General features: G+C 48.7%; 4 protein-coding genes across 6 annotated transcripts; 1 reads left to right on the top strand and 3 right to left on the bottom strand.

Moving 5' to 3' along the window:
• Positions 1 to 635, top strand: LOC112872897. The gene is made up of 2 exons (XM_025935931.1): positions 1 to 15; positions 108 to 635. The coding sequence occupies exons 1-2, from the start codon at positions 1 to 3 to the stop codon at positions 633 to 635; spliced, it is 543 nt and encodes a 180-aa protein (XP_025791716.1).
• A 10,162-nt stretch (positions 636 to 10,797) lies between these two features.
• On the bottom strand, positions 10,798 to 12,558 carry LOC112876383 (BTB/POZ and MATH domain-containing protein 2-like). Of its 3 annotated transcripts, none has more exons than XM_025940480.1 (2): positions 12,403 to 12,558; positions 10,798 to 12,133 (listed from the first exon to the last, which is right to left on the bottom strand). In XM_025940480.1, exon 2 carries the CDS (start codon positions 12,121 to 12,123, stop codon positions 11,035 to 11,037), a length of 1,089 nt encoding a protein of 362 aa, XP_025796265.1. In that variant the 5' UTR covers positions 12,124 to 12,133; positions 12,403 to 12,558; the 3' UTR covers positions 10,798 to 11,034. The 3 variants fall into 3 exon arrangements, with proteins under 3 accessions (XP_025796265.1, XP_025796267.1, XP_025796266.1); XM_025940482.1 differs by having other exon boundaries at positions 10,798 to 12,130; XM_025940481.1 differs by having other exon boundaries at positions 10,798 to 12,257; positions 12,403 to 12,556.
• A 4,033-nt stretch (positions 12,559 to 16,591) lies between these two features.
• LOC112872896 (BTB/POZ and MATH domain-containing protein 2-like) lies at positions 16,592 to 17,740 on the bottom strand. Its single transcript, XM_025935930.1, has one exon. It carries the CDS (start codon positions 17,738 to 17,740, stop codon positions 16,592 to 16,594), a length of 1,149 nt encoding a protein of 382 aa, XP_025791715.1.
• A 3,959-nt stretch (positions 17,741 to 21,699) lies between these two features.
• On the bottom strand, positions 21,700 to 22,362 carry LOC112872895 (BTB/POZ and MATH domain-containing protein 2-like). The gene has a single exon (XM_025935929.1). The coding sequence runs from the start codon at positions 22,360 to 22,362 to the stop codon at positions 21,700 to 21,702; it is 663 nt and encodes a 220-aa protein (XP_025791714.1).
• Between the last annotated feature and the right edge of the window lie 300 nt (positions 22,363 to 22,662).

Here is a 22,662-nt window from a genome sequence, read left to right as displayed (position 1 = left end):
ATGAGACGTACGCAAGTCATTTTAAGGTAATAACTTTGTTGTACTTGTATATTTTCTTTTGTCATTATTGCTGTCCTGTAGATATTAATTACCTTGTCCAATGTTAGGATGAGAATGGAAAGAAGAGAAACAAGGGTGATGATGAGTACATAAACAAGACTCTTCCATACTATGGCAATCTAGCTACAATCTTTGGTGATAGTGTTGCAACAGGGCAATTTGTGAAGACCTCAAGTGAACCTCTTGCTGTAGATGTTGAAGAGGATACACAAAAGGATGAGATGAATGTTGGGATATCATCTAGTGCTACTATTGACAAAGATGACACGGCGGCTTCAGGCAATAGGCCCTCCAAGAGAGCTAAGAAGGCTGACAATGGAGCTGATCCTTTGGTTCAAGCCTTTGATCGTGGTACTCAAACCATAGCCAGTGCCATACGAGATGCAGCATCAAAGGAAGCTTTGCCACCGGGTTTGTCCGAAGCTGTGGATAGCCTTCCTGGTTTTGAACTTGAGCACAAGGCTAAGTACTATTCTTATTTGTTGAACCATCCTAATGTTGCACATGGCTTTGTGGATGCGCCGTTGTTGTACAAGCTCTCTATGGTTACTGAGTTCATTAATGCTGACATGTAGGCTTGCTAATGAGCAAATGATAGCAAGACTTTATTTTGGATGACATGAACTTGTATGTTATGCTTTTGATTGTATCCATGAACAACGCACTTTGGATTATATGCATGTCGTGATGAATTTTGGTTTATTTTATATGTTATGTTATGATGAATCTTAAGGAGGTGTAATCTTTGGATTATATGCTATAATGTTATGATGTCATTAATATTTTTGGATTGATTATTTAGCTAAAACATGAGAATGTGATTATTTTCTACTTTACTTGACTCCTCAACCAAACACAGGATGGAGCCGATCTGTTCCAGTTCACTCTGCAACAAAACAAAAAATAGAGCCGCTCCATTCCAGTTTGCCAAACACGGAACAGAGCAGCTCCGTTCCTAGAATCTGGGACGGAGCTGCTCCGTTCCACTTCGCTCATCAGCCAAACACTACCTAAGGCGCACCCCCGACACAGCAGCGACAATGACAGGTTAGTGTATCTTATTTCGAACAATACAGGTTAGTGTATATGGCGACCAAGACAGGTTGCATGCTAAATACAGCTAGGATGGGAATTCTCGACAATCCTCTCCGTCCATCTGGTTTCAGGAAGCATGCAACATCTGTAGCAACAACCATGCTCTTCACCAGTTTTAGGTACGTGTACATGGTTCAGCACTAACAGAAACTGTGAAGTTCAGCAGAGTGCTTATGTAACATCCTGAATTTTACCGAAATGTTATAAATATATAAAATTGTGAGTTTTCAAAAACTTTTTGTGAATGTGCTTTAGCTAGTTCCAAAAATAAGCATAAGTTCTCCCTATCTTGAAATGTTAGTGACTTAACTCAACATTTTTAGTTAAGGACCATTAAAATGTTAGTGTGGAATAAATTGGAATCATTTGGATTTAATTGCAATCTACCTTGTTGAAATTGATGATTGGATCTTACTCGATTTGCTTCTAAATTTGTTTGATTCAATTGGGTGGAATTTGAATTTGAATGGGCCATTCAAATTCAAATACTAACTGCCTAAACCTACTTGGGCCTATAGCCTGAAACCAGCCCATACGAGCACAGCCCGGCCCAGCATCCTTTCTTCTTTAATTTCCCCAGCACAGCCCGCACGGCCCACATGGCCCGCTCGTTCCAACCTGCCCCACGCGGTCCTCAGCCAGCCCACATCGCGGCCTAGCCCACACGCGCACTGCCGCCCGCATGCGCCGCGCGACCCCTCGCCTACCCCGTACTGACGCCACCGCCTGACCCCACGCGTCACACGCGCACTCCCTCTTTTCCCCTTTCTTCCTCCTGGCTGCTTTACCGCCAACGCCCGCCGCCGTCACCTACGCCTCTGGCCCACTCGCGTCATCGGCCCCGCTCCACCCCCATGTCGCGACAAAGGAGCCCAGCAGCCGCGCCGCGCCCGCCTGCATCACCATGCGCCGCATTGACCACCCGCGTGCGCTCCGCGCTCGAACCCTTGCCCGGGACCCCCTCGGATCCGCGCCACGCGTCCGCGGCACGGACGCCGAGGATCCAAGCCGTCCTCGTGCAATTGGCCAAGCCAAACCCTAGCGCCGCACCTATAAGAACCTCCAGCCGCCGTCTCCTCGAAACCCTAGAGCCTCGAGAACTTTCCCCATCCGCCGCCGCCACCGCCAGATCGAGGGAAGGGGGGAGCTCCACCCGGAGCTCGACGCCGCCACTGCACTAGGAGAAGAAGCAGAGGGAGAAGTGGAGCACCTGAGGAGGGAGAGCAATAGCCACCGCACCAAGGAGTCGACGCCGAGCCGCCCGAGGAGAAGAAGGCCGCCACCGATGGAGAGCTCCATCAAGCCAGCGCCCCGAACGACGACAACGCCATTGCCGCTCAGCACGGCACTGCCCACCTCACCACGACCTTGACTCGCCCCTGCTGCACCCGTTCTTCAACGACCATGCTGGTAGGGAACCCCCTCTTGGCACACCCTACAGAGTACCTGTTGTGGGTACAACTTGTTGGTTACTTGTTTGAGGTGTTGGGGGTGCCCGTAAAGGGTGCAGTTGCGGACCATTGCGATGGAGATGCATATGACGAAGATACCCGCTTCAGCAATTGAGGACCGAGTGAGTGTAACTATGAATTGTGCGACTATGGTAAACGTGCACACCACTTACCCATTATGAGGGTGGGCCCGGTTCGGGGCTAGTAAGTGCGGTACCAAGCCGGTAGGAGGATCGAGTATCGGTGCAGGGGAAGGAGGTGCTGACCTCACGTTCCCCGAGACGCAAAGGAGGCTTCACAGTCCCGGGGCGACCTCTTGCAGGAGGATGCGCCCAAGACCCAGGAAAGTCGGATGGTGCCGTGGCTCCTAGTTTTTGTTTCAGTAGACCGGTGTCTCGTCATTCAGGTGGTCGATGGACCATTTGACTTCGATTCGAGTGGGTCCAGGCGTACAACCCCTACAGGGTGAAAACTATACGTATAGCCACGTCCTCGGTCATGGACAACCCTACTCTTCTGTTGCTCTTATTAGTTAGTGTCTCTCATGATTTCTACCTCCCTCTAGAATGACTTCCTGCCAGGGGGCAGTTGAGATGCGAGGAGAGGGAGTCCTCGCATCAACTTGGTGGTTTTGAAAGGTGTGCGTTGGGCCGGGAGTCCGGAATGCCGGAAGGGCTCGAGTCGGAGCCGGAAGAAGGTTATGCCTACTTATATATGATGTTGCATGCATAGGAAACCCTAGCTTAATTCCTTGAACTTTGGTATACCCTTAGAATAGTTCACTATAAAGCTTGCATTCGGATGGTGACGTGAACCTATCCGATACCCTGGGGATAGCTTGGTACGATGCAGGGTCCGATCCGGAATTCGACCCCAACGATGACGGTTGGTACGACTGAAGCCCATGCTACGCTCGAGTTGCCTGTGGAGCAGGTTCCAGGAGATGAAGGACGGCCAGAGGCCTAGCTACCGCTTTGCGTTTTCTGCTTCATCGTTCCAGCTGAGAGGCTTGTAATAAATTCCGTACTACAAATTCTACGGATTTATGTAATAATTAAACCCGTGTTTGACCTTATGTGAAGTGTGACTATGATATTATGCTTAGAATGAGTTCTGTATGTGATAGCGCTTGATCCAAGGACTATCACAATGATACAGGGAGTCGGATTCTCGATTTGGGAATCCGGTTCATTTTAGTTGGTATCAGAGCCATACTGGACCATAGCTCGAGCCATAGAAATGGTCGGTAGATTTAGGACATTCAGAATGATTCTATCTGTTTAAATATACTACCTTGAACTATACTCTCCCCATACTTGACTTCTCCCCCACTTTTGTTCATTCTCTCACCTACGCTAACATCGCTCTTGCGTATTTTGCATAGAGTGAACACCGCTATGGAAGTCGCCATGATGAGTGTGACCCACGAGCCAGAGACGTACGCCCGCCATCGCCAGGGGCTAGTTGCCTGGTTGGAGCGCATCTTGTGGATCACCGGTTTCAGCCAGAACTGCATCAAGCTTTCCACGCGGATGATGGGGTCTTCCCCGCACTACTGCTGCAGCATGGTCAAGCTAGTTGTCATGCCCGATCTAGCAGTACTTGATTTCTCAGGAGAGATGGTCTTCAGCTCAGGCATTCTACTCACCACAGCCATCCAGTCAGCGGCTAGGAAGATGGTCAAGAGGATCCTCGCCAGGTACTGGGACGTCGTGTTCAAGGAAACCCACTCCAGACTAATCCCTAGAGCCATATTGGTAGCCAAAGACAGAATGACCGCCCACCTGGCAATGGCCATGGCTCCACACCAAGAATGTTAGGGAGACCACCTACTCCACACCACCGGGGACAACGTGTGTAGATGTTGGAGAATGAAGTCTAGAGGTGGACCTTGTCCTACGCTAGAGTAACTGCTACCGCGCATCACGTGAGCGAAGCCAAAGGACACGCTAGAGCTGAAGCTCTAGGAGGAGACTGCCCTGAGGGTAGCTGTCGAAAACAAGCTTATCAAGCAAGGATTGCCGAACTCGAAGCACGTCAAGCCGAGGAGGAGGAAGCCCCGTCACTCTGAGGACTAGGAGCACAAGATGGGGACCCACAAATATCGTAGGTTGTAAACTGGTAAGCCGACGACCCATCCCGACTGAGTTGTCCTGAGTCAAGTCTGTTTGTCGATATCGCATGCTGGCGGTAGTGCTAGGAGTTGAGTTTTCGATGTCTTGGAACAGTCACCCCCTCTTTTGTAACCTTCACGATGTATCTTTAGATGCGGGAGTAGCGTGTTATCTACAAGGTGTAGTCGTAACCTCGGGATAACATGGGTGTATGACTTGTGCTGTTGAATGAGTGAATGTTGAATCTTATACTTCCTATGATTTTACTTGCTTCTTCCTAATGAGTGAGTTTGTATTGTGTGTATCTGGGTTTCACCCTCCCTTGTAGTATGCAATGTTGCTAACTAGTGTACCGCCACTTGCGACTGTACAGAAGGATGTCGATCCGAAGGTACAATTGTTTGGTCGCACGCTTTGAGCAAGCTGCTCAGGAGGAAGCTGCCGCCGTTGCGCGCGGACGCGGTCGTTCTAATGGCCGTGGATGCAGATGTGCACCTCAAGTACCGGCCCCAGCAGTGGGACGCAGAGGGGGTAGAGCCCCCGCTGTTGAAGTCGCACCCTGCCCCGTTGGACAGGCACCAGAGGAGGATGAAGACGAGGAGGAAGTCGATGAGGAGTTCGATGTCGAACCCGTGCCAGAACAACCGCATAGAGGCCAGAACAACCGCCAGCAGCAAGCACCATCGCCGCCACCAAACCTCACTGAGGTCATGGCCGCGCAAACCCAGTTGCTACAGTGCTTGGCCGAGGTAGCCGAGCATCGCAATAATGGAGGCAATCATCAAGGCCAACCTGAAGAGGACCTCCAATGCAAGATCGAGAGGTTCATTCGCCTGAAGACCCCGACTTTCAGCTACGCCGATGACCTCATGGAGGCCGACGACTGGTTGAGAGTGATCGAGACCAAGCTGAACCTCACCAACTGCACTGATGCGGAGTGCGTCGACTTGCTGTTCACCAGCTTGAGGGACCTGCTATGTCATGGTGGGACAGCTACTGTGACTCCCACCAGGTCCCCGCGCACATCACCTGGGATGAGTTCGCTAGAGCCTTTCGTGAGCAACACATGCCCCGACAGGTACTCAGCCAGAAGGCCCAGGAATTCCGCACCATGACTCAGGGTATGATGAGGGTGGAAGAATATAAGTGCCACTTCACCAAGATGATGAGGTACGCTGTTGATGACACCAACACCAAGGAGAAGAAACATTTCTGGTTTCTTCGGGGACTACACCATGGCATCCGACAGATTGTGACAGGATGTGACTACCCATCACTCTGCAGCTTGGTCAACCGCGCCATAGCGGTGGAGACAGAGAGAATAGGTTGGGAGGACCGCTAGTGTGACAAAGAGAGGAAGACCGGATACCAGACTCATGACAGAAACCCCCAGAGGTCATGGAATGCACCATCCCGTCCGCCCAGGAACAGCATACGTTCTTACTTCAGCCACCCGAACATGGACTTCGGTGGCGGAACCGGCCAGTACTCAGGCAACAGAACCTTTGGAGGACAGACTCAGGGAGGAGGAAGCTTCAACCGCCAGCAGCCAACGCCAAAGGCCCCGACACCGGCTACCCCATTCATTTGCTTCACTTGCAACAAGCCGGGCCACAGTGTCCTACGAGTGCCCCGATCGAAGGACCTCCACTACAGCCCGGACTCCTGGTTCAGCTAGCAGGCCAGCTCAGACACTGCACACCGCCGACCGCGGCCGACTCACCCACCTGACAGAGAAGGCGACCAAGGCTGCACCCAACGTGGCAATAGGTAAGCACCTTTCGAAATCTCCAAGCATTGGTTTTGGATGACTCCTGAACTACATGCCCTTTCGAGCCCTAAGTTGCCTCTAATCTCGGGAACGAGATTCTTGTGAGGGGGGAGTCTGTAACATCCCGGATTTTACCGAAATGTTATAATATACAAAATTTTGAGTTTTCAAAAACATTTCGTGAACGTGCTTTAGCAAGTTCCAAAAATAAGCATAAGTTCTCCCTATCTGGAAATCTTAGTGACTTAACTCAGCATTTTTAGTTAAGGACCATTAAAATGTTAGTGTGGAATAAATTGGAATCATTTGGATTTAATTGCAATCTACCTTGTTGAAATTGATGATTGGATCTTACTCGATTTGCTTCCAAATTTGTTTGATTCAATTGGGTGGAATTTGAATTTGAATGGGCCATTCAAATTCAAATTCAAATACTAACTGCCTAAACCTACTTGGGCCTATAGTCTGAAACCAGCCCATACGAGCACAGCCCGGCCCAGCATCCTTTCTTCTTTAATTTCCCCAGCACAGCCCGCCTGGCCCACGTGGCCCGCTCGTTCGGATCTGCCCCGCGTGCACCTTAGCCAGCCCACATCGCGGCCCAACCCACTCGCGCACCGCCGCCCGTACGCGCCGCGTGACCCCTCGCCTACCCCCGTACTGACGCCGCCGCCCGACCCCACGCGTCAGACGCGCCCTCCCTCTTTTCCCCTTTCTTCCTCGTGGCAGCTTTACCGCCACCGCCCACTGCTGCCGCCTGCGCCTCTGGCCCGCTCACGTCATCGGCCCCGCCCCGAGCCGCTCCACCCCCATGTCGCGACAGAGGAGCCCAACGGCCGCGCCGCGCCCGCCTGCGTCACCCTAGCCCGAGACCCCCTCCGATCCGCGCCACGCGTCCTCGGCATGGATGCTAAGGATCCCCGCCGTCCTCGTGCAATTGGCCAAGCCAAACCCTAGCGCCGCAACTATAAGAACCCCCAGCCGCCATCTCCTCGAAACCCTAGAGCCTCAGGAAATTTCCCCATCCGCCACCGCCACCGCCAGATCGAGGGAAGGGGGAACTCCACCCGGAGCTCGACGCTGCCGCTGCACCGGGAGAAGAAGCAGAGGGAGAAGAGGAGCACCCGAGGAGGGAGAGCCATAACCGCCGCACCAAGGAGTTGACGCTGACCCGCCCGAGGAGAAGAAGGTCGCCACCAACGGAGAGCTCCATCAAGCAAGCGCCCCGAACAACGACAACGCCGTTACCGCTCTGCACGGCACTACCCCACCTCGCCACAGCCTCGACTCACCCCTGCTGCACCCGTTCTTCGACGACCATGCAGGTAGGGAACCCCCTCTCCTAGCTCCCCTATCCTCTGCTGCCGGCGAGATGCCCAGCGCCGCCGATGAGCCGTCCATAGCAGCCACAGCAACAGGGCCACCCTACCCCATTTCTCGTGCAGGAGCCCACGCGCCGCCATGCTTCCTGCAGCCACTGTCACCCTCTCTCCGCTGCACCATGCCGCGGGCCCTGAGCACTGGCGCCCCGCACACGGCGCAGCCACGTCGCGGTCCTGGGGTACCAGGACCCACGCGCGTGCATGCGCACCCAACCCACGAGGCCGAGTCGTGACCTCCCCAAGCCCGCCATCGTGATCTCGCCTTGCCTCATGCCGCCGTGCCACGTCGCGAGTCCGGAACGCCGGCGCCCCGCACGCGCCATGGACACGCGCGGACCCGGAACGCCGGGAGCCCGCGCGTGGGCAGGACCGCCGCCGGAACTTGCCACGCGTGCCTCTCGCCTTGCCTACCCTATCGTAGTCCTGCCGGCGCCGCGCCTCGACCCCGCCACGGCCTTGCCGTGCGCGGTGACCACGCACCGACGCCGCGATGTCACATTCGCATCACGGCTAGGCCAGTGCGGCCTTCCGTCGAACACGTCCTGGGCGCACGCCACACACACACACACGGTCACGCACACAGGACCGACGGGCCCAAGTCGCACCGGATCTGGCCGCCACACCAGATCCGTAGAGAGACCGACAAGTGGGGGCCACCTGTCAGGGGAAGCATGGGTGGTGCCCCGTGGGCCCGTTTCGACACAGAGAGGGCAGAGGAGGATGGAAAGTGGGCTGACTTGATAAGGCCGAGTTGGCCCACTACGCGTAGCCAGGCCGTAAGCCCGAGCTGGCGTGCCGAGCCACAGGCCGAGCTGGCCCGCGAAGCCAAGCCGAGCCTAGTTGGGCCGAATGAGCCGGCCCAACACTTTTGAGCCCAGAACCGAGCCGGGCCCTTTTCCTTTCTTTACCCGATGCCTCAGGGTGAGGCTGACCAGCGGGTCCCACTGACCCGCCGACCCATTGACCGGTCAACGCTGACGTTAGCAGGTACTGACCCCAGTGACGTCATGCTGACATCAGCATGACACGTGGAACTCTCTGGTGTTGCCACGTGTCACTGTTGAGTGATTTTCCTTTCTAAAATTCCTTTATTAATTTCAGAAATAGGTTTTTCCTTTAAAAATTCATAATAAATCAACCGGACCTCCGAAAATTATGAAACCAGTTTCATAAATCCTCTAAAATCATGAACTATCCGTTGGATCAGGTTTTGTGGTGATTTGGATATTATTTGGAGACTTTTATGTACTTTTGCATTTTGGTCCTTGCCCTTACTTGTATTTACGAAGAGGACCCCACTACGAGGGGTTGACCGACGGCCAGGACCACCCGGAGGCTCAGGAAGACTTCGAAGAACTACCAGGTTCACGCCCATCTATGATCTGAATACCTATTAGGCATTGCTTGCTAGATGTGCTACCGCTTCATGATGTGTTACTATGAGATGAACCTGCATAGCCTATTTATTTACCTGTACTCCTTGCAATCCTATCACACTTGAATAATATATGAAATGCCTCGCTATGCCTTGCATGTGTATGTGTGGGAATGGATGGATAGTTTTGGCGTGAGTGGAGATACACTTCCAAGAGTTGGTGAATAGGACTTTTAGCCGGGAGCGGGCAAACTTAACTTGATCGTGGAATCGAGGGTTTGGGGTGTGTATCTTGGCACACCCTACGGAGTACCTGTTGCGGGTACAACTTGTTGGTTACTTGTTTGAGGTGTTGGGGGCGCCCATAAAGGGTGCAGTTGCGGACCATTGCGATGGAGACGCATATGATGAAAATACCCGCTTCGGCAATTGAGGACCGAGTGAGTGTAACTATGAATTGTGGGACTATGATAAACGTGCACACCACTTACCCATTATGAGGGTGGGCCCGGTCCGGGCTAGTAAGTGCGGTATCAAGCCGGTAGGAGGATCGAGTATCGGTGCAGGGGAAGGAGGTGCTGACCTCACGTTCCCCGAGACGCAAGGGAGGCTTCACAGTCCCGGGGCAACCTCTTGCAGGAGGATGCGCCCAAGACCCAGGAAAGCCGAATGGTGCCGTGGCTCCTAGTTTTTGTTTCAGTAGACCGGTGTCTCGTTGTTCAGGTGGTCGACGGACTGTTTGACTTCGATTCGAGTGGGTCCAAGTGTACAACCCCTACAGAGTGAGAACTATACGTATAGCTGCGTCCTCAGTCATGGACAAACCTACTCTTCTGTTGCTCTTATTTGTTAGTGTTACTCATGATTTCTACCTCCCTCTAGAATGACTTCCTGCCAGGGGGCAGTTGAGATGCGAGGAGAGGGAGTCCTCGCATCAACTTGGTGGTTTTGGAAAGTGTGCGTTGGAATGCTGGAAGGGCTCGAGTCGGAGCCGGAAGAAGGTTATGCCTACTTATATATGATGTTGCATGCATAGAAAACTCTAGCTTAATTCTTTGAACTTTGGTATACCCTTAAAATAGTCCACTATAAAGCTTGCATTCGGATGGTGACATGAACCTATCCCGTACCCTGGGGATAGCCTGGTACCATTTAGGGTCCGATCCGGAGTTCGACCCAACGATGACGGTTGGTACGACAGAAACCCGTGCTACGCTCGAGTTGCCTGTGGAGGAGGTTCCAGGAGATGAAGGATGGCCAGAGGCCTAGCTACCGCTTTACGTTTTCTGCTTGATCATTCTAGCCGAGAGGCTTGTAATAAATTCCGTACTACAAATCCTATGGATTTATATAATAATTAAACCTGTGTTTGACTTTATGCGAAGTGTGACTATGATATTATGTCTGGAATGAGTTCTGTATGTGATAGCGCTTGATCCAGGGACTATCACAATAATAGAGGGAGTCGGATTCCTCGATTTGGGAATCCGGTTCAGCTTACCTAGATCATGCACTCATGCATCTAGGCATCCTACAAAAGAACACATGCAACAACGAGCAAGAATTCATCAGGTCGACACATCTGGTTCTGCAGAATGGGTACCTTGGAATCACAGATTCGCAACTAGTGCTGCATACAAAAGGAACAAACAGAGCAGAGAGTTACATCTCATCTTGATGACAACAATGTTGCGAAGGACTTGCTGTGTCCTGATGCGCGGTACTGAAACATGCTTCTGCAGCTACCATTCTACCACCACTGAAAGCTTAATGTTCGTCTTCCATATCAGTGAAGAGTGAGCTTGGACATGAGTTCCTCCAGCACGGTGGGGCAGCTAGTTGCCAGGTGGTTGAAGCCATCGGTTGCCATGACGGCATTCAGACCGGTGGACTTGAGGAACTCAAAGCATTTCTCCTTGAGCCCCTGGCAGCTGTGCTGCTCGGCCAGCACGAGGGTGGTCACCACCGAGCCTGTGTCGATGCACCCGCACAGCTTGTCCTCACACAAGAGCTTCAGCCTCTGGAGGTTAAACCTGTCGGCCGCTTCAAGCAAATGCTGCGACATGGCGGCTTCTTCTTTCTTTTCCACCTCCGGCAAGGCGTCGGTGTACATGAACTGCAGCACGGCCTTGAACACGCGTGGTTCCATGTCCTCGATGTGTATGTCGCAGTTGCTGGTACCCTCCTTCATGGAGCCGAGGAGCTCCGCCTTGAAGACCGGGGACCGTGCAGCGAGCACGCACCGGTGAGCATCGAACCTCACCCCGCCGGCCTGGAGCGTGACGTCCGAAGCCTCCCCGCTCAAGAGCAGCTCCCCAAGGTGGCGCTGCAGGTCGGGCGGCGGCACCTCCACGAAGGGAGCCGTCTTCACCGCGCGGAACCTGTCGAGGACGACGACCTCGCACTGGAGCGTGAAGCCGTCGTCCCTGAGGAGCCCACGGAAGGGGCGCTCCAGCTCCTCCTTCTTGATGAACCTGTAGAACCACCACCCTCCGGCGAGCTTGTGCACGGGGCTCTTGCGTACGGTTTCCGGGGCCGGCTGGCCCGTTTGGTTGAGCAGGGAGAGGGTGAACTGCGCCTTGACAGCCCCGTCGGCGGCGGCGCCATCGAGGACGAGCTGCAGGGAGACGTAGCCGCGGGCGCGCTTGAGCAGGCGGCCGCAGCCGTTGGGGAAGTAGTTGATGTACCAGCTGTAGCCGGCCGCCTGGAAATTGGAGGACTTGATGTGGGTGCCGCGGGGCACCGCCGTGGTGAGGGAGTAGCTGTCGATCTTGAGCTGGTGCTTCCCGGTGGCCGCGGCGGCGGTGATGGAGGAGCGGGACGAGGGCTGCGGGGGCGCGCCGCTGCTGCCGACGGATGAGGCCGAGATCGACATTGCGAGCCTGCTGCAATCAGGGGAGGGAAAAATTCAAGCTTTTTTCTCTTCCACCTCGCTAGTGAATTCTGGGGACTGGATCATAAGAACCCCTGGTAGAATCGCAAAGGTAGAGTCCCTATCGATCAGGGGGCCTAAGAAAAGCAGGGAAATCCATTCTTTTAGCAACATTTGGGCGGATATCGCAAGAACATGGTGATGATGCTGTGCAAGAACAGGAACAGATGAGGAAAGGGAATTCCCCTGCTTGCGGGGGGCGTGCGGTTGGTCGCTACTTACAGAAGAGACGACGCGGGGCTCGTCGCGGTCAACCGGTGGGAGATGGGCCGCCTGCTCTTGCCCCCTCCCCGGCGCCGCCTGATCACTGTTGCTGCTGTCGAAGAGGGGTTTTGCGCTGGGACAGAGTCGGAGTGAGTGCGGGGGAGGCGGCTGAGGGGAAAGGTTGGTTCGCGGATGGATTGGTTTCCTTTCTGGGCAAAGGCTCTTCTGGGCCGGGCTTCCTATATGGGCCGTGACCTGAAAAGCTTTAGTTTAATTTTTCTGACTTTACCGTGAAGGGTCCAAAAACATTTTTCATGTCGTGTCATCACTTGATTTTTTGAGTATTTGTTATTGTTCTTTCAGTTGATTTCTCCGGCCATGGTTGTAAGTGGGATCTAACTCCTGTTGTGGTATGTATTTGTGATTGTTTTTTCTATAAGTTACTGCTGATCTCTTTGGAAATATTAGAAGTCACACGTGGTCAAACTATCATACAAGACGGAACATTTTTTTATATTGTTAGAAAAATTGTTCCGCGTTCAAAAAATTATTCTAAAAAAAATCATCCTAGTGTGATCTTGTTTTGAAGATTTCATCGCAAGGGACACAATAGTGCAGTCGGATTTTAATTTAAATATACGGTTTTGAAAAATATGACTGTGTGACACCTTAACTGCTAGCCACGTGGGTGACTCCAAACAGCCTCCGATCTCTCGGCTTCATGTCTCATCTACATCACAGCCACCTCTCCCGTTTATGCATCTTCCAATTTTTTTCCTCTTTTGTCGCTGGTTCTACAGCCCATCATGGCCCACAATAGAAATTGAAATAACTCGAGTGATTTGTAGTCTTTACAGTCAGCTGGTCTCTCTTTATTAAAATCGACTGAATTTAGTTCGGTTTTCACTCAATTTTTCTTCCCAGCACTGCTACATGGCATGACTGGACTGAATCAAAATTCGACTGAAGGTGAAATAGAAATCTCTCGAGTGATATATGTAGTCATTCCCTTCAGAAAATGGCACGTGTATTATTTCGAATTGAAAATAGACACCATCCATGGTATGCTTCCAGGATGCCCACTTCCCGCTCCATGTTGCTCAATGCTGAATCCAGTTGAATATAAGCCCAGTGTGTGCTAATCCATGTAACAATTTCATGGATTTTTCCCGAATTTCATCTGAAGATCAAGCAGACATGAACGACAACTGAATCTTTTAAAGGAAAACACGTCCGGATCATTGTGTTACATATTTACATTGCCTCATTTTCAGACCTGCAATAGTTAAATATTATTTATCGAAGCATTGAACTATTAACATGTACTTGATATGCCAGTATACTGCAGTAAACTGAGTACAGGAAATCTTGCCATGGACCAAATACAAAGAACAATTGACATACAGTGTCTACAAAGAGTCCCTACATTACCAAACTGAAAGTCTATAGCTGGAGAAGAAAACATGTGGTTAAGAATTGAGTAAAAAATCTGGCTCCAAGCCATAATCCATATATATTATCAGAACACTCAAAACAATGTACACGTAGATCCTTCAGAAACATGGACCATGAATAGCTTTGTACTAACTGTTAAAAAAAAAAGAATAGCTTTGTACTACCTCACAAAAAAATGAATAGCTTTGTACTGCCTCGCAAAAAAAGTAAAGCTTTCTACGCTGTGCAATAATTTATATTGAAAGAAAGCAGGTCAATCTTCTAGAATACTCTTGAACATGTAAGAAATAAGATATTTTAAAGGTAAAGATATTACCATGGATATAAATATTTATGGAAAGTTTTAGAGTCACTTGTCTTATATGGCAAGTGAAAAAATATCTAGGAATATTTTAGAATATCTTTTGTTGTATGATAAAGTAGAAAATATCTAGGAAGGTTCTAGAGTAGGGGACACATGTTATCACCATATTTGTCGTCATGGTCTATATATATATATGAGAACCCCCTCTCCCTCCCCTAGCAACCTAAGAGGCAACAACACATACAAGCCACAATCATAAGAGAGAGTTGGGGTTGTAGTGCTAGGTGAGTGTGTGAATGAGTGCTAGGAAAGCCACTTAAGAAGTGTTCACACTCTTGTGTAATATTGTTGTTGGTGTAATAAAGTGTTGTTCAAAAGAGTTGGTCTCCCAATCTGCTTCTATAGTTTCTAACTACTTAGTGCGTGGATTGTGATCTATCGAAGGTTGGCTTTGCCCCCGGGATCACAACGGTCCAAGCTTTATCTGAAGGTTGGCTCTGCCACCCGGAAGCAAGCTTCATCTGTAGGTTGGCTCTACCACCCGGGAGCTAGAAGGTCGGCCCTGCAGCCAAAAAGGATCAAAAGGCACTAAGTAATTAGAAATTATAAAGCTGTCCACTACAGAGTGAGTGGATGTTCCTAGGTATAGGTCCACCTTCAAGTGGATGATTAGGGCCACCTCTATTTCCAACAATTTATCTAAGAAGTTAATGATATATCAGTGCATAAACAAAGTGCAATCATGTGAAGCAATTCCAATCACAAGACTTCGAGATTGTTATATGATTATGTTTGCTACAGATGGATGATCATATTAAATTGCTTTATATTCCTGAAAATAGTTAAATGTTACCCTGACTCGATTGGGTTTGTGTGCCTTGATCGAGGATCTAACTTATGCCATGTGCTTATTTAGAACGAGATCGACAAAACCAAAGCTGATGAAGTAGTGCTGAGCAGCAGTAGTTGTTGCAGAATCAAGTCAAAATCCGATTGCTCTGTTCAGGTTCAGTCAGGAGAAGATAACCTTTTAAATTTAGCAAAATAATTGCATGCATAATTTGCAGAATGACGTCGACCTTGTGTATGATTATGCTGCTATGCCATAATTTGCATCAGAATATTAATGATGCCTCAATCACGAATAAGGGGCCAGGACAGTCGAAGCATGTACCCGCATATGATTATTGATACCTTTAAATTAGGAATGAGCTAAGAAAGTTTAAGTCTTCTTTATAGTATGTAGTCTAATCAGAGAGTTAAGCGAGCTAGCTCTTCTTCACTGGATTTACCAATGTGTCTTTAATCACAATACCCTTAATGAACTTGCATCAAACATTATGCTGACCAAAAACACATCCACGAAGCTAACAATGTGATGAGTATTAGCAGGGCATAGCAGAAACTAATTCAAATGCTCAGCAGATACAAGATAACAAAAATAATGATTTACTACCAACAAACTTTCGCGACAATTTGGAGGCTTATAACTGAATCACAATAGCATGCCTGTTTCTTGAATCATTAATAAATGTATCCACAAATGGCATAACAACAAATAAAAAACCACACCCTTTTGCGGATACTAGAACTAGTACCTGATAATTTTCATTTCAAAAGAAAAGAAAAGAAAGAGCATGAGTTTCATAATAATGCAATCTGTCCTCCTGGACACTGTTGAATTTGAAGCCCCATGCTGTTCTCTTGTTCATTATTCATGCCTTTAATTCAGCAGCCACAACTGAAACATTTGAAGGAACCAAGGACACATCATTATGTTACCCTGATTCAGTTTGCTTTGTCTTTTTTAAGTTAGGATGACCTGAACTATACCATCTACTTAAGATGCCATACTGCATCAAGCTGATTGCAGCATCTTGCATGGTTAGATGCACGAAAAATTGACACATGGTGCATAGAAAGAGGTCAAACAAAACCAATCTCTAGCTGGAGAGAAGAAATCAAAATATGTGGTGACAAATTGAATTAAGATCTGACAGTCTGATTCCAAATCATAAATTAGCGACATTTCCAAATTTCCTCATGACAATCTACATTATCAGTATACTCAAACAAGTACTTATAAATTCTTGAGATTGTTGATAGTGCCAAGATTGTCAGCATACTATATATAACAGAAATGGCAAATCAGCAGATAATAACAAAGTGGCAGGATTGTCAAAGCAATTCCATTTACATGTATATGAGATTATCACTTTCTAATGGTAATTAAAAAGCTATCGACAAATGATGTGATGACCAAACAAAATAAATCACAGGAACAATGCATCCTTTTGCGGACAAATGACAAAGCACAAAATTACTAGAACCAGTATTAGATCGCAAACTCATTATCTAGTCTTTCTGGATACTTGCAGTTGGCATTCCTGGTCTACTGAAACTGAAACACCCCATGATCACACCATGCATTTGCTCTTCCAGAACTACTCAACGCTGAGCAAGCTTTGACCTCAACTCAAACAAAGCACAATGGGAGCTTTTCGCCAGATGCCGGAACCCATCGGTTGTAATGACCTCATCCAGCGTTTTCGGAGACTTGAGAAACGCAAAGCATGCCTCCTTAAGCCCTTGGCAGCAGTGCTGCTCAGCCAAGGCCAGCGTGGTCGCGACGGTGCTCACGTCAATGTGCTGGCACAGCCTGCCCTCGCACATCAGCTTGAGCCTCTGCAGGTCATACCTGTCCGCAGCTTCTAGCAAATGCTGCGCCATCGTGGCGCCGGCCTCATCGTCATCATGCGCTTGTGTCTCTGGCAGCGAGTCGGTGTAGATGAAATGCAGCAAGCTCTGGAACACCTGGGGCAGCATGCCATCAATCCGTACGCAGCTCTCCGTGTCCGTGGCGGTGCCTTCTTTCATGGGGCCAAAAAGGAGCGCGTCGAAGACAGGCGACCGCGCCCCCGCGAGCACGCACCGGTGCGCGGCAAACACCTCGCTTCCGACGAGAAACCTCACATCGGCACTCTTTCCTCCTAGGAGGAGTGCGCGGAAGTGCTGCGGCGAGTCTGGCGGCGGCACCACGACGAAGGGAGGAGCGGCCGCCGGAACCATGGCGTCCTCCGTGCTGAGCTCTCTGGCGACGAGCACGTCGCACCTGACCGTGAAGCAGTCGTCCTTGAGACGGCCCGATTTTTCCAGGGTCTCCCTCTTGATGAATTTCTTGTACCCCCACCCACCATCTTTGGTATTTTTGCTGAGGAACCTGTGCGCCATGAAGGTGGCTATGTAGGATGGGTCTTGCTTCTCCACCTGGTCCACGAAGCTGATCTCGAACCGCGCCACGACGGCGTCGGCGGCGGGGTCGTTGAGGACGAGGAAGAGGGAGATGTAGTCGGCAGTCTCCGGGAGGGAGCCGTTGGGGAAGTACTTGATAGCCCAGGTACGGCCGGCGACGCGGAAGGGGCGGGACAGGATGTGCTTGCCGTTGGGTAGGGCGGACTTGGTGAGCGAGTAGCCCTGGACCCGGAGCACGTGGTAGCCGCTCGCGGTGCCGGCGACGATGACGGAGGCGGAGACCGAGGGGAGCCCGTCGTCGCTGGCGGTGGGCCGGAAGCAGGGCAGCCGGAGGGTAGGAGCCATGGGAAGCGGCGCGATGGGGTCGGCGGCGGAGAAGGGCGGCGACAGGCGACAGCGAGGGTTCGGGGGGTTTCGATGGGTTTCTATACGAGAGGGAGAGAGAGCCTGGCGCCCATCCCCAGACGAATCCGAACCGTAAAGATAAACACAACCCAGCAGGCACATGCTGCGTTGTATTTTTCAATAATATATTATGTACGCGCAGATCCAACAGTCTGTTGACGCTTTATTTTTTATATAAGATGTCTAGCTTATCTGACATTTGTTAGTTGAAGCGGTACTTCGAAATGTTTTTTTTTCTCTATAAGTACTAGCTGATATAACACTTCTTGTTGCCTTAATACTTCATATAAGACTAGCGATCCAACATTTATTGGACATGTTGGCCCAACTTTTCTCATGAAACTAGTTGATTCAACATGTTTTTTACTTTTTCTAAAATATTAGCACAAGAAATTTTTTAAGATAGTTGACCTAATATTTCTAGTTGATTTAACTTGTGGAACAATCCGTTTTCAACACGACTTCTACTCGTGCTACATCAGAATTCCTTTGGTCAGATTCAATCTGATCCAAGGAACAGCGTATCCGAGTCCCTTTCGGAGTACGCAAGCATGATTCAATTTTTCTTGTCAACCTAACATTTTTTAAATAGTGTTGGCTAAATATTTCTCATGAGACTAGTTCACTCAATATTTTTGTTAACTTTTTCTTAACAAAAATAGGTCATCAATCTTATAATAAAAGTTCATCTAACATTTCTAGTTTGCTCAACATTTTTTAAAATATTGGCTCGGCACTTTTACAAGACTGGTTGACCCAACATTTGTTATTGACTCAACTTTTTTTTTGAAAAATGTTGGTCTAATATTTCTCATGAGACTAGATGATCCAACAGCTTTTCAGTTCACCTAGTATTTTTTTCATAAAATGTTAGCTCAACATTTTGTATGATACTAATTGATCCAACATTGTCTAGTCCAGTATTTTTTTCATAAGGCTTTAACATTTGTTGTCACATCACTCCCCTTATCACTTGGAAATCCTCTCCATCCGGTCTTAGGAGAGGACTGCATCGTCCAGGAGCAGAGAAATCTGATAAAGAAGGTTTATATCTTATAAACACTCCAGCTTGATTGGATTGAAGGGATGTGCTGATCACTCTACATGGACATACTGAATAGAATGGCTGAACTTATGACCAGTACTACTATAAATTCCTTAAAATATAACAACAGGATTTTTTTTCCAATTTAAATACATGCCAGCATAACAAAATAACAGATTCAGGGCTAAAACAGCCATTCCAAACTCATACCCCTCACCAGAATCCAAGGAAATCACAAAACCATGAAACCAGGAGCAGGAAGAGCCTCAGAATTTTATCACAACCCCTACTGCAAAGCACAAACGAGAAATGCAAACGGCTTCCAATTAAAAAAAATGAAATGTAGGCTGAAAACGGAAGTGCAATTATGCAGCAGTCAGGGGACAGATGCGCAAGTCTTCAACATCATGCCGACGAACAGAGCATAAACCGTTTACTTGTAACAATATACCATTAGCTATAAGCCAGATTACAGATTGATGCCTGAAGCTTTTCCTGCACAGAAAGCTTCTACATGTGCGCGTCAGCATCTGACTAAAAGTACCCCCCCTGCACAAAATGGCAGACTGTAATGTATACAGCTGAATGCTCAAAAGAGATCAAGTGTAATTGTGCAACGTCTTGATCAGACTCAAATGAATATGGCAGAGAGCTTTCCATTAGATATTGTTTGAATTACCAAAGCTTTCAGGACATGGCAGTGATAGTGCACAAACAAAATAGACAACCAGAGATGTTCCACGTTAGCAAAGGTATATCGAAAGGAAACAATAAAAGAATCAAACTGATCATCATTTGTTGTATGTACCACTCCATGTAATTGTTTCACAAGTTATAATTTTCCAAACCGTTTCAATCTAATAAAGCGGAGCATTGATGGTAAAATAAAACAGCAAACAAATTTTTATTTCAGATATTAGAAACATGGAAAATACAGCACATGTTTTCCTTAATGACTGATGGATATTCGTATTATATTACCCAGTTTCATGTCTGCACTAGTTAAATTGATGTGGGCCTTGAAATTGAGAGGGAGAGAACGGCAAATTGGAGGCAAGATAAACAAGTTCACCCTCCAAAGACGTTCTGAACTATTTAGGTTTAACTCCTGCGTTTGATTTCCCTGATTGACTTCCCCTCATATATATAGGTCCTGTTACATCGGCTCAAGCTTCCAACCAATCTTTCTAACAAACCTAGCCAAAGAATCCTCCTAACAAATTGCTAACTTTCCTAACAATTCATAGCTGAACAAACTTCAAAACCGAGTCAATCTCCAACTGAGATAACTCTAAGCCAAGACCTTTTTTTTTCTTAAAAGATGCTATTATTGTCTCCCAAGGAAAGCGTCCACAACATCAATATTATCCTGATTCAATCTAACTTATTCCTTTTTAATCTAATATTTAAACTATACTATGTACTTATTTACAACACCATACTGCAATGAGCTGATTGCAAGAACAATAGCGCATGGTGTTTAAAGAGGCCAACAAACCGTGCCAAAGAAGAAAAATATTGGGTGAAAAGTTGAGCAAAAATCTGAATACCTAATTCTCTGTAAATCTGATCCCACGGATCATTCACTACTTTTAAATTTTGTATAATATTTTTTAAAAAATAATTTTTTACAAAAAAGAGATCCTGAATAACTTTGTAATTAGCCCACCTCTTGTTCATTCAACGTTTCATGTCTTTAATTCAGCAGCAGCAACTGAAACTTTTGAAGGAACCAAGGACACATCATTATGTCCCCTGATCTGGTTTAATTCTTTTATTCCATCTAGGATATAAACTGCGCCATGGATTGCAGTAAGCTGATCACAGGACATCTTGCATGACCAGAGGCAATAACACTTGACACATGGTGCTTAGAAACAGGTCAAACAAAACCAAGCTGAAGAGCTCTAGCTGGAGAAGAAAATATGTGGTGAAAAATTGAGTCAAATCTGACAATCTGATTCCAAATCATAAATTAATGACATTTCCAAATTGTCTCATGACAACCAACATTATCAGCATAATCAAACAAGTACGTGTTGATTCTGGAAATACAGAGACCATGAATAGCTTTGTACCACAATGCAGTAATTGTTCTGTAACAGAAATGGCAAATCAGCATATAAATAAGTGACAGGATTTTTGAAGCAATTCCATTTACATGTATATGAGATTGTCAGTTTCAAATGATGGCATCAAGAAATTGTTAACATTCTAAATAGCAATCATACCAGTGACCGAAGAAGTTCTTCACTGAATAGTACCCTCATGTTTAATTGTACGCTACGTGAACCTGAATGAGACACTATACTGAATAAAAACACATACAACCTGCAAACAAATCACTGAAAGTCAATAGAAAAATGCAAAATAATGGTGACGAATGGCATTATAAATTACCATAAGGAATTTCCAGGTTAATTTCATGGCTTAAAGTGAACTAACTGCTGGTGCCATTAGCATGCATGTTCCTACCTAGCATCATAGCTATATCCACAAATGACACGACAGCAAAACAAAATCAGGCACAGATATGTCACAGCCATTTGGGGATATGACTACAGATACAACAACCAGGACAGGCATTTGATAGCAAACCCACTAATTAGTCTTTCTTGATACATGCAATTGACATTTCCGATCCACTGGAAACTTCATGTCTATGCCTTTCGTTTCATCTTCCAGAATTCAATGTTCAGCAGCAGCAAGCTTGGACATCAACTCAAACAAAGCAGAAGGAGAGCTTTTCGCCAAATGTTGAAATTCATCGGTTGCCATGACCTCATCCAGCGTTTTTGGAAACTTGACAAACTCGAAGCACGCCTCCTTAAGCCCTTGGCAGGGTGCTGCTCGGCTATGCCAGCGAAGTCGCCACCGTGTTCACCTCGATATATCCGCACAGCATGTCCTCACAAATCAGTTTGAGCCGTCCCATGCCGTATCTGTCCGCGGCTTCTAGCAAATGTCGAGTCATCGTGGCGCTGGCCTCCTTATCTGGCCCTTGGGCCTCTGGCAGTGAATCAGTGTAAATGAAATGCAGCAAGCTCTGAAACACCTGAGGTACCGTATCATCAATCCGTATGCAGCTCTCTGTGGCTGTGCCTTCTTTCATGGGGCCAAAGAGCAGCGCCTCGAAGACCGGCGACCGTGCAGCGAGCACGCACCGGTGCGCGGCAGCAAACACCTCGCTCCCAACAAGAAACCTCACATCGGCACCCTTTCCGCCTAGGACGAGAGCGCGGAAGTGCTCCGACGAGTCTGGCGGCGGCTCCACGACGAAGGAAGCGGCGGGGACCGGAGCGGCCTCCGTGCGGGGTTCGCCGATGACGATTATGCCGCACCTGACCGTGAAGCAATCGTCCCGGAGGTGGCCCGACCGCTCCAGCTCCGCCGCCTCGACAAATTTGTCATGGCCCCAGCAGCCGTGGGTGACGAACCTGTCCGCCTCGACGGTGCGGACGTAGGACGGCTTCTGCTTCTCCACCTCGTCGACGAAGCTGAAGACCGCCTGCACCATCAAGTGGGTAGACGGAGATGTAGCCGGCGGTGTCCGGGACGTTGCCGTTGGGGAAGTACGACGGATGGCCCAGGTGTGGCCTGCGGCGCGGAACGGGTGGGACTCGACGTGTTTGCCGTTGGGGATGGTGGACCTGGCCTGGTGCGCGAGTATCCCTCGATCCTGAGCAAGTGGTAGCCGCTCGCGGCGCCGGCGGCGATGGAGGCAGAGCCGTCGGCGGCAGCGGTGGCGGTGGAAGAGGAGGGAGGCATAGTTGCAACCATGGACGAAATAGCAGTGTGCTGGAGCCGGTGTGCCGCG

Source organism: Panicum hallii, chromosome 9 (assembly GCF_002211085.1).
Source record: "Panicum hallii strain FIL2 chromosome 9, PHallii_v3.1, whole genome shotgun sequence".
Classification (NCBI taxonomy): domain Eukaryota; kingdom Viridiplantae; phylum Streptophyta; class Magnoliopsida; order Poales; family Poaceae; genus Panicum; species Panicum hallii.
Note: the sequence above shows the minus strand (reverse complement) of the source record. Positions and strands in the feature narration are given on the sequence as shown.